General features: G+C 38.1%; 1 protein-coding gene across 4 annotated transcripts in view; it reads right to left on the bottom strand.

Annotated features, from left to right (window-relative positions):
• Nucleotides 1-13,891, bottom strand: part of adgrl3.1 (adhesion G protein-coupled receptor L3.1) — a 136,149-nt gene that overhangs the window by 77,077 nt on the left and 45,181 nt on the right. For all 4 annotated transcript variants that reach the window (XM_039693463.2, XM_089132334.1, XM_089132335.1 and 1 more), the window contains exon 6: nt 11,878-12,684. In XM_039693463.2, coding sequence (XP_039549397.2) covers nt 11,878-12,684 — 807 coding nt within the window. The remainder of the gene's footprint in view (nt 1-11,877; nt 12,685-13,891) is intronic.

Below are 13,891 nucleotides of genomic sequence, written 5' to 3'. Positions count from 1 at the left end.
TGTGGAAAAACGTTACATAAAAATGGCACCCAAGTTGGGACTCAAATATTAAAAACTAGAAAATACACTCAAACCACTCTTCATTATTCAAAATGACAACCAATTCATCATACAAAATGGCTGCATCTCAAAGCAGGTCTTGCCATGAAATGGAGGGAGATCAAAGCCCAACTCCAACCAAAGCCTTTAAAGAGGATCTTATGGATGCTATAGCTTTAGATCAAGATGGAACTCAATCCCTTCTTCCTAGCAGTACCTTGGAAAGTTTTCAGGATATGGACTTAAAGACTCAAGTTTTGATCTTAGACTCCCAATATCACCTTCATTTCAGCCTTCATTAGGGTTAACTGGATTCTTGGACACTTGGACACTTCAGCAATTGAGTGAAATGACCAGAACACAATACCAGGGTCTAAAAGACACCTTGTTCACTGAAGTTGAAGAACTGAACAATACTATGGATACTTTCTCTTTGAATCTGGATACTGCATCTGTGAAACAAACAACAGAAATAAAACAGCAAATGAGTGATCAGTTTGAGTATTTCCGGAAGGAGTTTAATAATAAGCTGCATTGGCGACTAAAGAATCCTCATGCAGAGGTATTGAAGGATTTTAATGTAGTCATGGAACCAATGGCTAATACTCTGGATCTTATACAAAAGACCTTTGATCAATACACTCAACAAATGAACACCTTTTCTGCTCAGACAAGCTCAAATATTAATTTACAGAAAGAACTCCACCAGTGCACGCAATATTTTCATAAATTAGCTGTAGACATTGAAGCTCTCAAGACATCACAGGAGAGTTCAGTTAAAGCAAATGCTTCTGTACCAACAATTACGTCACCATCTGCTTCTACTGTGGTGGAAATGTCGGGGGAGAATACCAGATTACAGCGACTCCATTCAACATTTCAAGGTGGACTGGGTGACTCTGATCTTAATCCTCCAAATTAAATGGTTACCACTGCTGAAGGTAGAGGACCTTTTTTTGGGGAAACAATCCGTGAAAATCCAGTTCCCATGCTTGGTCGACTAGAAGACTGTGATGATCCTTTGATCTTCCTGGAGAAGTGTTATGATTTCATGGCTCTCCATGCACCCTTTTTGTTGAAGAATGAATAGCAACATTTAGGAATGTGTTCCATGGACAATGTGTTCCAGTTTCTTGCTGCCTTCTTGTCAGAAGACTATGTGGATGAGTTAGTAAGAACACTTGTACAGCAGGAAGGTGAGGGCATAAGAGATTTTACTTAAATGTGCCAAGCTCTCTGCAAAATCTGGAAGAGGATGAAGTTAGTAAGCTGATCTTGAACATCAATCCTCAGATCACAAGTCAACTTCGAAGTAAATGAGTTACTTTTGTTGATGGTTTAGTCTGTCTTGGGCAACAGCTGGAAAAGGACAAGGAAAACCAGCTATAATATGAACAACGAAAAAAACCTTGGAAACTCAGAGTATCTAGTCCTGCTCCGGTTCATTTGAATAACCCAGTAACAGCTCCAGTATCACAGTACTCCTCTAAAGCTCCTCCCTTCTGTTGGTGGTGTAAGGGCCCTCATGCTCCAAATTCATGTCCTCAGGGTGGTCCTGCTAAGAACAAAAACTTCAAAGGTCAGCAATGTTCAAATGCTGTTAAAGGTAACCATGATAATCATCCTACTGTTAGCACTGTCACGCATATGGAGTCTGTATACTAACCTACTCATCCATTCTCTGCATCTCTACCTCAGCAGTTGATTGCTCCTGTAAATATTGGAACTTGGCAAGGCCAAGCTTTGGTTGACCCAGGATCTTCATATACACTGTTAAATGAAAAGTTGTGGTTAACTCTGGGTTATCAAACTTATCTGGCTGATGGAGGAGCCCGGCAAACATTAGGATGGGGTGAAGTACAAATTGCCTCTTTACAGTCATCTTACCAGTGGTTGTCCTTGCCCCACAGTTCTTGCCTTTCCTGTTGTGTTGGGTTTAGACTATCTTTTCTTCAGTGGGCTACAAACGGACATCCGGAACAATGTCTATTGGTTTCATCCTGATTGGCATTACTCTTCCCCTCTTGCTCTTTTTTTTCTGCTCTTCCCCCTGGTACAACAGAGGAAGAACCAAACCATCTGCATGTACAGTAACATGCCAAAACGCATGCTTAGATGAAAGAGGAAAGGAACATTTTCTGATAAAACTCAAAAAGAATTCTGATGTCTGCACAGATGTTTTGGGTAAAACAAGTGTTTTGACACACAGAGTTTGTTACCCAAGAGGTTCCTATAAGACAAAAGCCTTATCATGTTTCTCCTACGAAGCAGAAAGTTATCAAACAGCCCATTGATGAGATGTTAGCTGCTGATGTCATCGAGCCTTCCTCCTCAGCATGGTCTTCTCTGTATTGATTCCCAAGAAAACTGGAGGATACCAATTCTGCGCGGACTACCGAAAGGTAAATTCAGTCCCCCAGTCAGATGCATATCAGCTTCCTACCATCCAAGAAATTCTTGAGTCCTTGAGTGGTGCTGTCGTTTTTTACACCCTGGACCTCAATAGTGGATATTGGCAGGTTAGGATGGAAGAGGAAAGACAAGATACAACTGCCTTCATTTGCAGTCGGGCTATTTAATTTCAAGGTCATGGCTTTTGGCCTAAAAAATGCAACAGCAACCTTCCAGCGGTTGATGGAGAGAGTCCTGGGAGAGCTACAGCGCAAGAACTGTTTAGTCTATTTGGACGATCTACTCTTCTTCATTGGAACATAACTTCCAGGACATCCAGGCTGTTTTGGATAAACTGAAAGACACAAACCTGACTGTTAATATGAAGAAAACTCATTTCTTGGCCACATTGTGACTGCTACAGGAATCAAGGCAGATCCAGAAAAGACAAGAGCAGTCCAAGAATTTCCTGTGCCTAAGAACATGAAAGAAGTCCAGAGATTTTTAGGCATGGCTGGTTGGTATCATAGGTTTTTACCGAACTTTTCTCAAGTTGCCGAACCCCTGAATGCCTTAAAAAGAAAAGGTGCCAAATTACTTTGGACTTCGCAACGTCAAATTTCCTTCCAAGCTCTAAAACAGCTCCTTGTGTCTCCACCTGTGTTGGGACATCCTAATCTGAATCTGCCATTTGTCATCTACACTGATGCAAGTGAGGTCGCCTTGGGAGCTGTCCTTGTGCAGCAAACAGGACTTGGCATGGAGGAAGATCTTCAATACCTTAAGGTAAGAATACTCGTGGACCCTTGAAAAATTGATGTACTACTTGGAAGGAAAATTCTTCACCGTCGTAACTGATCACTCTTCCTTGATGTGGGTGTTCAAAACACAGAAACATAACACTCGTCTACTTCGGTGGGCTCTTTGACTCTAGGAATTCAACTTCACAGTGGAGTTAGTACAGGAAGGGGAAGTATAATACGGTTCTTGATGCATTGTCCCGAGCCCCTGTGGACATTAATGAACCGGGCCTTCTGAGTTGTTCCACTGCTCTATCTTTGAGTTCAAAGGTGAAATCCGAGGAAATAGAAGATCTGCCAATCACTGATCATGACATCTGGAAAATACAGCAGACGGATCCAGACATTCACCATCTGTACGAACAAATAGTAGAATCACGAGAAATCGTTGTCAATTCCTCTACAAGATTTTCCATATTAGAGGATAAAGTCTACAGAGTCGTCCAGTTTCCACACAAAATTGTGTACCAAGTTTACATACCAAAATCTTTCCGATATCAATTACTCCATTCTCTTCATGAAGACCCTCTGCTGGCCATCTTAGCAGATTCAAAACATTTAAAAGATTGCAAGCTTTGGTGTACTGGCCAAACTTGAACCAAGATGTCAAAAAGGTTGTACAAAACTGTCACATTTGTCAGCGTTACAAGCCTGAATGCCGTCGACTTCCCGGCACCTTGCAACAAACCACTGCGCAAGGTCCATTGGAAATGCTGGGAGTGGATTTGAAAGGTCCATTCTCCAAGAGCTCATCTGGAAATGTTTTTCTGATAGTATTTGTGGACTATAATTCTCATTGGGTTGAGCTTTTTAGTCTTCGCACAGCCACAACTGAGACTGTATCACAGATACTTGTCAGAGAAATTCTTACCCGATGGGGTAAGACATCTTGTCTAATCAAGGATCACAGTTTGTCTCCTCTGTGTTCCAAGGGCTCTGTATAGATTGGAACATCAGACACAAAATGACAACTGCATACCATCACCAAACAAATTCCACTGAAAGAGTGAACCGTACACTTAAAACAATGGTGGCCTCGTGCGTCAGTGACAAACATAACCATTGGGACAAGCTCCAACCAGAGTTCAGGTTTGCTCTTAATTCTGCCATCTATGAGTCCTCAGGAGTAACACCAGCAGAGTTGAACCTCAATCACTCACTCAGAGGCCCCATGGATGTGTAATTGCAACCACGAGATGTGTCTCCTGATGATTGTTGCTATGACAAATTGACAGAATTAAACCAAATGAAGGAGTATGTTGAGAAGAAACTACATTCAGCTCCTTATTCCAAAAGCAGTTACATTTTTTTTTGTACAAAAATTATTACAAAATGGCAAGAGCCCTACAGGATAGTCCAGAAACTAGGACCTCTGAACTATGAAATTGTCCTGGGGACACTGAATAAGACTTAAGAGTCTCAGTCTCCAGGCTCAAGCCTTGCTTTCCTTCTGCACAGCAACTTGAAGCACAACAAAAACGTCAATTTACTAGAAATCTTTGATGAGGACAGTGAGGAGGAGTTTCTTGGATTTACTGAGAAAAACATTTGAAGACTCCTGATTTGACGCTTTACCCTATGGGTCGACTTTTCTGAAGGAGGGGGGAGTGTGACGATGTCATCCTGAAATAAAAAATAAAATGAAATTAAATGCCTAATTGTCCTGCATTTATCAGTCATTATTCATTTGTAAAATTAAGCGGAGATCATTATCCACAAATATATATATAAAAAAAGTCTATATTATATAAATCAACAGTCATTACAAGATAATTGCCGAATCAAGATGGTGACGTCTTTGGTCCAGCCCCTAATTACCTTTATCTGGATGACGTGCATCGCTTTTAAAAAGATGGCGGCATTATCGGGAGGCATTGAGTGTACCTCGTGAAGCTCCTCTAGAAGACTCCCACGGCGGTTTATTGTTTTATCCGCGGCAAGAGTGTTTATCATCTGCGTTTTAATGGATCACGCTCTGGATGACTAAAAGGAAAGTATCCTCGCTGTGTGACTAGCTAATTGTCGTTGAGACGCTGCAGGGGAAACAGAACGAGTGGGTAGTTCCAAAACCTGAACTGTATTGACGGATGTGAAGCCTCTATGTACTCACTTCTAAAAAGTCCTGGAAAATGTGGACCAGAGTTATAAAGGAAAAAGGAGTCGTGAGTACAGTTTAGCCAGTACTGGGTGACAGTTTGAAGTGACTTAACGTTTGAATGTTTTTGATTGGGGAATTTATTAAATTTTTTTCCCCTTACTGACTATGTGAACTATTTTTTGCTGTAGATTACTGTTGGGATTAATGATGGTCTTTTAACCTGGACAATTTTATTTTTTTATTTTTTTTGATAGCCTGATATTTTTTTCTCTAATCAAAAAGTCCATTTTGAGACACTTGAATTTGTAGATCTTGTGATTTTACATATTTGAATGCAATTCTATGTGTCCTGTCATAATGAATGGTTGGTGGTCTATTTAAGAGTGTAAGAGTTGTACTGGTGTAAAATCCTCATCTCATTAAGTGACAGGTTTTGTGAAAGAGAAATTAGACTACACAAGATCTTTGTACGTTTTCTAAACTGAAACTTAAATTAATGACAGAGTCTGGCACCCCAGCATATAAAAAAACCCAAACCAAGTGTGTGGAAAAACGTTACAACTTAAAGCAGGTTAGAAATTGTGTCCGCCTTGAGACGGCGCTGACACTACGTCACTGTGAATTATGCCATCAAAGTAGCCTACTTACCAGAGTGATTTAAGTGCAGACAGCTGCCTCATTCTGCACAGTTTTATTTTAGACAGGCAGCACAAGCTCTGATGACGACACAGCTGTTTTAAGATTGTTCAGATTCACCGTTAACAATGTTGGTGTGTTTATCATGTTGTTTCTGACACGTACAGTTTCATTAGTGTATTTTTGTATAAACTAAAGTTTAGTTAGTTAGGCTAGTTGAAAGAAAAACCATTCTCATCATATTTTTTTTCTTTCATTCTTAAATGTATGTATTCCACAATTATTGGCACCCCTTCATTTAATACTTTGTGCAACATCCCTTTCCCAAGATAAAAGCTCTGGATCTTCTCCTGACTATTTAAGAAGTAAGTATTTAAATTCTTAGCTAATTTTTCCCTGTAAGGAGCTGCTGGCAGAAAAGGAAAGTTGCTTAGCGCTTTGGTTAACCCCACTAGTGTCAGAAAGTAAATTTGCATTATCGTTCAGCTTGTCTGCTGTTTTTTTACGCAGTGGTCTGAACAAATCACATGCAAATTATTTTTTTACCGGAATTAATAGTGCTAGGCTACACAGCAGAGCGGTTTCAATGTATTTTGAGGCTGGTTGAACTGGATTATGTGTGGTGGTGGTGTATAAGATGCTGGTTTTTGTGATAAAATATTGGGTGGTAAAGTACTGCAAATGCTTGAGTTTGCACCCAAGAATGACAATGAGAGACCATAAGGAGAGAAAGAAGTAGCAGCAAGAGAAAGTCATAGATACAAAGAGGAAGAGAAAGCACATAACCGGGCAAATATAATCTCTTTCAATCTTTTCATATTCTCTCTTTACTGTTTCTGTAGATCTGAATCCTTCATGTCCTCCCAGCTGACCTGAAAGCCAGAGATTTTTCTCAAGCACTTAAACTCTTCCACGAGAAACACTCTTTGTTGGTAAATAGAAACAGAACTGAAGCAAAAAAAAAAAATCTCCTCATAGTCTTTCATTCAAAATATTTACAAAAAGCTAACCTTTAATTAACGTTTTTTAAAAGAAAAACCATTCTTATATTTTTTTTTCTTTCCACAATTATTGGCACCCCTTCATTTAATACTTTGTGCAACATCCCGTTTACAGTACATGCAGCATATACAAAACTTAGGTCCATTATCTATTTAATAGTTATATTATATATTTGATAAAATAGTATCAGCTCTTAATGGTATGTATGCAAGACTGTAGGCAAGGTTTTAGGCAAGGTTTTATAAGCACTGATGTCCAAAATGTTAGCTAGTTAGGGGGGGTTGTATATGTATACGTATATGTATAAATTTAATATATGTACACATTCATTATTAAATTTATGCCTAATCTGATGAAAACGGCTTTGTTAATGTTTCTTGTCCTTTCACATTGACAGTTACAAATTATTACATTAAATGAATCAGGTAAATTATATAGGCCTATTTTGATTCAAAATAGTGAAATGAGACAAAAGTTTATTAGTTTGCCTCATTATTTTAATATGCTGTTGTTTTTATCATTTCTATCTAAAACAGCTGTCAAATATGAAATATTTAGTTTACCACTCTATGACCATTTACTGAAGCTTCGAGTTGTGCTGGAATTCGCGCTAAGCAGCTTCTCTGAACATAAAGCCCGCCTACTTTGATTTCATTGCTCAAATATTTTGACATTTACGAGTGGTGACAGACTGCAGAGGCCCTGAAGTGATGTTAATACTATATCAGGCAATTATTTAACAACATTTATTATATACACCTCAGAAAAAACCTGTGACCTCATAGCTGGCTATGTCAATGTGCTAGCATGTGTAAGCCCCCAAATTTCCTATTTTATCCTTAGTTTCCATCCAATAATATTTAAATTAATAATTGCAATAAATGCACAATTGAGAAAATGTTTACACAAAAAATACCTGTATGTAGTTATATCTGTAATTACACTGTTTACCTGACTCCTACCCCTTAACCTACACTTAAACAATACCATGAAACCTGACCCTAACCTTACCATATCCCACTTTGATTGCATTAGCAGCAACAGCATTTTACAATGCAACGTGAACTGTATATAGTAATTTTGAAGACACCTAATATCGTTGGAACAAAAAGTCACAGGTACCGCAGTACCAAACAAATGTTTTCTATGAAATCTGCATAAAAACAGCAAGACATTTTAAGAATCCACTAAAACCAAAGTCTACACAGTATGAAAAATTGTAACACTCAATATGGTGCCTGTAGAAAATGAAGTCCTGCCTTTCAATAGAAAAAAAGATAATCGGCTTGTTGGCAAAGGCATTGCTTGCTTTTTTTTTATCTACATATGCATTAGCTGGACAAACCTGAAAAAGGGTGTAGCCTGATTTAAGCATTGCTGTCAGGTTTTGTATTGTAGAACTGACATGTGTTATTGAAATGGCAGATTCAGTCTTTTCCCTTTCCAGTAGATTGGAGGTGTACTTGCGTGATTTGAAAAAAGCTGCCCTTGGCACAGTGATACAATGACTGCAGAGTGAACCAACATGCTCCAACAGGGACTTAAAATAATACCAAGTTATTGCAGTTTTATTGCAGTAAAAATAACTGTAGCTTGGGAATATATGGCTATGACAGCAAAATGTTGTAAGGCAGTCAGTGTTTGTGGCAAAAAAACAAAAAATAAAAGTCAAAAGAGCTGCAGCATGATTCACTGTTAAAAGATCATGGTTTTCGTGACAGTGACATGCACTCAATTTTAGGCAGCGAATGCTCGCCATATACCCGAGCCATTTGAGAGAATGAATACAGGGATTTGCCTTTAAATTTTACCCTTAATGTAAATTTCCTTGTCATTGGGACATGCAACCTGAAGCTTATTCCCATTATAAAAAGTGCATGTTGCTGCCCTAAAATTATGCCAAACTGTAGTTTTCTGAAATCTATTGGTTACGTAAGGATTTGGTTGAGGAATCCACAAGCAAATAACAACAAAAATATTGTATATCCTTTTCTTTTGTCACACAAATTTGAATTTGATACAGCTTTAGTTTAGTTTATTAAGTTTTTCCTATGCACAAGCCTCTATTCCTAGACATTCCCTCCTCTGTTTTACATGGCAAAATGCCTATGTTTTTTTCTGTTTTTCTCCTTCAAAGCTGACTAAATGAAAAACGAATTAAACCAAGATAAAATTTAATTAAAACCTGGACTACACAAAGATAGTGTCGTTATAGCCATTTTCACTTTGATATGACCACTAAACAGCGTCTGATCTGCATTAGCTTAGTTAGCTGACACTCCCACTCAAACACATGCTTTACAAGATCTTTGATGTGGAGTATTCTAATCAAGAAAATCAATGCAGGCAGAGTCATTAACACACACCTCCATACATTTGCACCTGCAGGTGGAGTTTAGCATTTTTTTAAAAAAGCTATTTACACCTTAGGAGATCTGTTTTGAAAATGAAGTAATAAATTCAGCAAGAGTCAATGTGTGGGATTCAAAATCTTCAGAGATGAAAAAAGTTGTACTTAGTATTTGCTTGTTGTCTGAGTTGTTCTGTAATGAACTGAAAGTGCAAGTGAGAATGTATTTGTAATTTATTAAGCAAATCTCACAATATGCTCGATTTGGACCCAGTTAAGAGCAAAGAGATACACTCTGCTCTGCTCTAATGGGGATGTCAGTAGATGCTAGAGATAATAACTGTTAGTTTACACTGTAGATAATGATTAATTCAGCTGCATCTCAGCTGAGCTGGCAAGACTAAAATTGCAATACAATACTGTGTAAGTAGTGTGCCTGAACTCTAAATTTGAAGGAGGAATAAAACAAAGTGAAAAATAACCTGACTAATGGACTGCGATAACCTATACAATAACATTCTCTGGAAATGGAAGTCAGGGGAAAATCCTGAAGGTCTCTTTTATCATTGACATGAATACTTGTATGAGTGAGTGAAAATGACAGGGCTTTCTAGCTCTGCCAGTTTAGTTCTTCAAAGTAGATGTGACTGACAATCATAGAGTAGTACAATACTTGTAAAATAAATTCTGACTGTGCGGTCGCAATCAATTTTACCCCCTGACGGCACACATTTAAAGGGATAGTTCTCCCAAAAAGTAAAAGTAAAAAAAGAAATCACAATAAAAGTAGTCCTTGCACTACATCCCAAGTCTCCTTAAGTAATAAGATTAGTGTGTTGAAGACATTCACATTTCAGCCATTATTTACTGATTCACTGACAATCTTCCTCTTTGGTAACCCATTCAAATGAATTGCTCAGTCTGATCTGGGAACAGTTTCTGTTCAACACAGATTCAATGATTGCAGCAATTCTTGATTAAACAACTCACTGGAGAGGAACATTTTAAAACAATGAGTTCAAAGACTTAAATTTTGGTCTGATGTAGAATGTATTGTATTGTAGCGTACTACGCATGGAATATAGCACACAAAATATATGGACCACTTGTGTGGTTCTTTATAGCATTTGGTTGAGCATTTAATAAAAATAAGCATTTTTGGGTGAGCTATTCCTTTAAAACTTGTACTGTACACCATTTTCTATTGCCCATTTGTGGACAAATTATAGAACATATAGCTTACAGAGGCTTCAAGTGGCGTAAAATGATGTAATGAGAAATTTATTAAGGAAACCTAGATGGCATAGTGCATGTGAGATGTTTGTAACTGTGGGAGTTAACACATTTAAAACTGTTACGGAATCTTTCATTGCCAACTTTATGCTTCTAAAAATAAGATTATCATGGGTCTATCAAATAATGTATAAGGTTTAGCACTACACGATATCAGTCTAAATTGTGGAAACACTGGTACATTTGTATTTTTGTAACCCCGAGTCTGTAATAAAGTTTTTATTGATTTATTAAACCCCTTACTTCGTTGTATACACCAATCCCAGTTCAGTTCAAATAAACCTTAGGCCGTGTGTCCACCAAAGCGTTTTTCCAGGCGCCTGGCGTATGTTTTCAATTGTTTTCAATGGGAGCGCCGCGTTTTTTAAACGGCATGAGCGTGACAACCCAGATAGCAAACTGACATTGAATCAACGTAGAAACATGACATCGAAACAACGTTGATCTGACATTGTTTTGCTCATCGAATTAACGTTGAACCAACATCAGACGCGTCATTCTTTCAAAACTAACGGAAAATCAACTTGAAATCAACGCGTTGTTTCAACGTTATGAAAGCAAACCAATTTTCGATTTTCATTTAGCTTTGAAGATTGCCGCGTCTGACGTTGGTTCAACGTTAATTCGATGAGCAAAATCAACGTTGTTTCAATGTCACGAGAGACGTCATTTCCACGTTGATTCAATGTCAGTTTGCTGTCTGGGAAGGAACTAAGCGCTTTTTTCACGCTGAAGCACGGAGCGCCCAGTGTTTTTTACTGTTCGCCGAGAGTTGAAAAATGTTTAACTTCGGATAAAACGCTGGGCTCATCACTGTCATTTTTTACCCAGCCGTCTAATCACAGTGGAGGAAGGGCAGGACGAATGCCACACTAGCCATCTGTCACAACATTCTTTCTGTACAATGACAACAACCAGCAGAGCTAACCGAACAAAATGGATGAAAATTAAATTTTTAGTATGAAATGTAAAAATTTTAGAATCTGCGAAATATTCGAATATTCTGTATCATAGCAACGAAACGTCTCAACATAGAAAACGCTGCACTGCCAAAACGCTCTCAAGCGCCCACAGCTAGACGTTTTCAACAGAGCGTCTAGCGTTTTCACTCAGTTGGCTAAAAAAGCTTTGGTGGACACACGGCCTAAAAGGAATAAAATGCAAATGACCTCAGTGCTATTACTGTTCTCTGAGATATTTTGGATTAAAAATGGTCACATTAGGAAAAATATGTAGCACAAATTTGTATAAATTAAAGGGAAACTCACCAAAGCCCAATCTGTTGTCATTGTTTCCAAAGTCCAGAGAATATATGACAACATGGTAGTTGTTCCACACGTACAGCAAATTGTCTCGGGGGTTGTAGTCCACAGCTGCGATGTATTGGTAGGAATTTGGGAATGGAATGCTGAGGTGGGTTTCACGGCTCTTTTCTGTGTTGTACATGTAGTCGATTTTATTCCCCAACGCTTCATTATCGTCATCTTCATAAACAGTCTTCACTACATAGAGGATTCCGCAGATCATGAAAGCATTGGAGGCCGATCGCTTATCGTATGTCGTATCCCATGACCCCTCCACTCGTAGTGTGTAGGGGTTGAGCTGACTCACCACAATTCGTCCATTGTTCTGTTCGGTGGCGTAAATTACCCACAGTCCGTTTTCATCCACTGCAAGATCAATGTCAGATTTCCCACCCCAGCGATATGGCGAGGTGTCGTGGTAATTAGCGTTAGCAATAATCGCCTCACCGCTTTTGATACGAGTTCGCAGGTCGAATTTAACAATGTTGCGTGTACGTTCCTTGTTGAAGAAAAGCGCACCATCGAACACCACGAACCCAGTGCCATCTACCCGATGTGGTAGTTTATATGTTGTGGTAGGGCGACCCGCAATAAAGTCCTCTTTAGATGAGTACTCAGTCAGTGTATCTGTGCGGTAAGGTGTCCAGGGCATATAGTAGATCTTATTGGATGACTGTAGGGGGTCTTTACACCATGATCCAGATTGATGGTCCGACTCAAAGAGATGTTCACTCTGGTACACACCTCTCAATACACCTGGACAGAGAAAGACTGAAAGAGGAAGAGATGGAGTGAGTTGCAGTCACATATTTGAGTGTAATTTAATGCTAATTTTGTTGTCCTATCTATTAGTATTAAAAGTACATGAAATGCAGTTCAAAAATACAATGACCTGCTCTCTTTTATGATGAGCATGTTTTACATTTCTGAATTAAAATGAATTTGGATTTTTTTTATGGACACAAAGTCAAATTTGTCAGGGTGATAAAATATTAAAAAAAATAATCCTTATTTAAATAAATACTTAAGTAAGCATAATATTGTATTATTAATTCTTAGAATTGTTATCTTGTATAATTATTTCTTCACTGCTTATTCATAATTTACAAACTTTTGTCCATGTCCAACCCAAAAAAAATCTACCAAAAAAGACTTAAATATGTAGATAATTTGACCTTTTTATCATAATTTTCATCAAACTGAAACTGTTCTTTGAAAATGATTCAAATACAAAGAGCATATTTCTAAGAACTTGGGGTTTAGATTTTTATTTTTTATTGTGAACACTTTTGTAGGCCATTGACCGATAAAACATGCTAACAAATGCAATGATCCACAGCCAAAGTTATCAGAAAGCTACATGCTTTGAGCCTGAGAGAGAGAGAGAGAGAGAGAGACATCTATTAAATCATATCTGATGACTAGTAACTCGATTTATAGTTCATGACTCCAGCAGAATCCCTCAGGAGGTTCTGAAAATCTGCCGCACCGACTTCTTTAACCCTGAGGAAAATTCACACGGTGTGAGAATTTATGTGGGGGGTGGTTACCATCACCCTATTATTCCTGGTACATTAAATGTGAAGATTAAAATAATCATCTGTTAAGCCTTATGAAAAAAAAATAATACTTAATTTGTCCTGCAGAATTGAAGCTTGTAATACTAACATTCTATTTCATGAACTTACCCACAAAATATTGCTGGGAAAAATAGCAACGATATTTGCTAACCCTGGGAAAAAATTTTTGGGAGTAATTCAAATTACATTTTAAAGTACTGTGAAAAATCAATGACCAGTGAACACAGTTGAGACTGGCTTAAAATCAGGGTTAGCCACCTTCCACACAGCAGATCGTGCAGTCATACATATCTTATAAATGTACGCTCTTGTGACTAAACCCTCTGTATGTGTGTGTGTACGTCTAATGTTTTCACTTTCTTTGATTAATAATGATACTCCTGCAAACCATGCAGATA

The sequence above is a fragment of the Pimephales promelas genome, chromosome 6, assembly GCF_988280905.1.
Source record: "Pimephales promelas chromosome 6, fPimPro1.hap1.1, whole genome shotgun sequence".
NCBI lineage: Eukaryota > Metazoa > Chordata > Actinopteri > Cypriniformes > Leuciscidae > Pimephales > Pimephales promelas.
Note: the sequence above shows the minus strand (reverse complement) of the source record. Positions and strands in the feature narration are given on the sequence as shown.